Source organism: Halyomorpha halys, unplaced genomic scaffold (genome assembly GCF_000696795.3).
Source record: "Halyomorpha halys isolate HHAL.00 unplaced genomic scaffold, Hhal_1.1 Scaffold977.1, whole genome shotgun sequence".
In the NCBI taxonomy this organism is placed as follows: domain Eukaryota; kingdom Metazoa; phylum Arthropoda; class Insecta; order Hemiptera; family Pentatomidae; genus Halyomorpha; species Halyomorpha halys.
In genome coordinates this window covers 549,817-550,506 of record NW_027116440.1, presented here as the reverse complement: position 1 = coordinate 550,506, position 690 = coordinate 549,817, and the positions used below count along the sequence as shown (strand labels likewise).

General features: G+C 28.8%; 1 protein-coding gene across 1 annotated transcript in view; it reads right to left on the bottom strand.

Moving 5' to 3' along the window:
* The window catches only part of Kap3 (kinesin associated protein 3), a 24,006-nt gene that overhangs the window by 5,250 nt on the left and 18,066 nt on the right, over nt 1-690 (bottom strand). The window contains exon 16 of the mRNA XM_014431487.3: nt 450-627. Coding sequence (XP_014286973.1) covers nt 450-627 — 178 coding nt within the window. The remainder of the gene's footprint in view (nt 1-449; nt 628-690) is intronic.

The window sequence follows — 690 nt, the reverse complement described above, 5'->3', positions numbered from 1 at the left end:
ATGAGAATATAATTTTTAATTTTATTTATTTTTGAGAAAAAAAAAATATCTAATGTTATGGGCATTAAATGAATAAATAATGAAAATAAATATATCTTAAAAGACAAAGAAAGAGATATCAATTGTAACTTTCAAATGACACAGTTAATTGAGTTATCGGTAAATAGAAGCCATTTTTTGCAGAAATGGGACTCATTTAAATGTAAACAAAACCATTCTTTTTTTTCTAGAGTAAATAGTGAATAGATTATTACTGTAACAGAACCTAGATCTAATAAGGCCTATGTAGCAAAAAGGTTTTACATGCATGTTTAACTTTCATCACCATACATAGGAACGCATAGCTTTACTAACATGTTCTGTCTGTTGGATGTTTCTCAACAGAGTACTCAGTAAACATATATTTGTAGATTACAATAGGAATAAAAGATCTTTTAAAAAATACTCACCAGAATTAAAAACTGAAAGAGATTGATTGAGATCATATCTTGGGATAGCCTCCCCACAGTCTGGCAGTGATGCCAATGAGCTTTCAAGTGCTTTATTTTCAACCATTGCTAACCAATGAGAATTATGAGCAGTGAACTTTTCCGCTTTAACCCGTTCTTCATATTCTGGCTCTTCCTCCTTAAATATTTTGAAAATAGAACAACATAGATTATAAATATGTTGTAATCATACATATATATA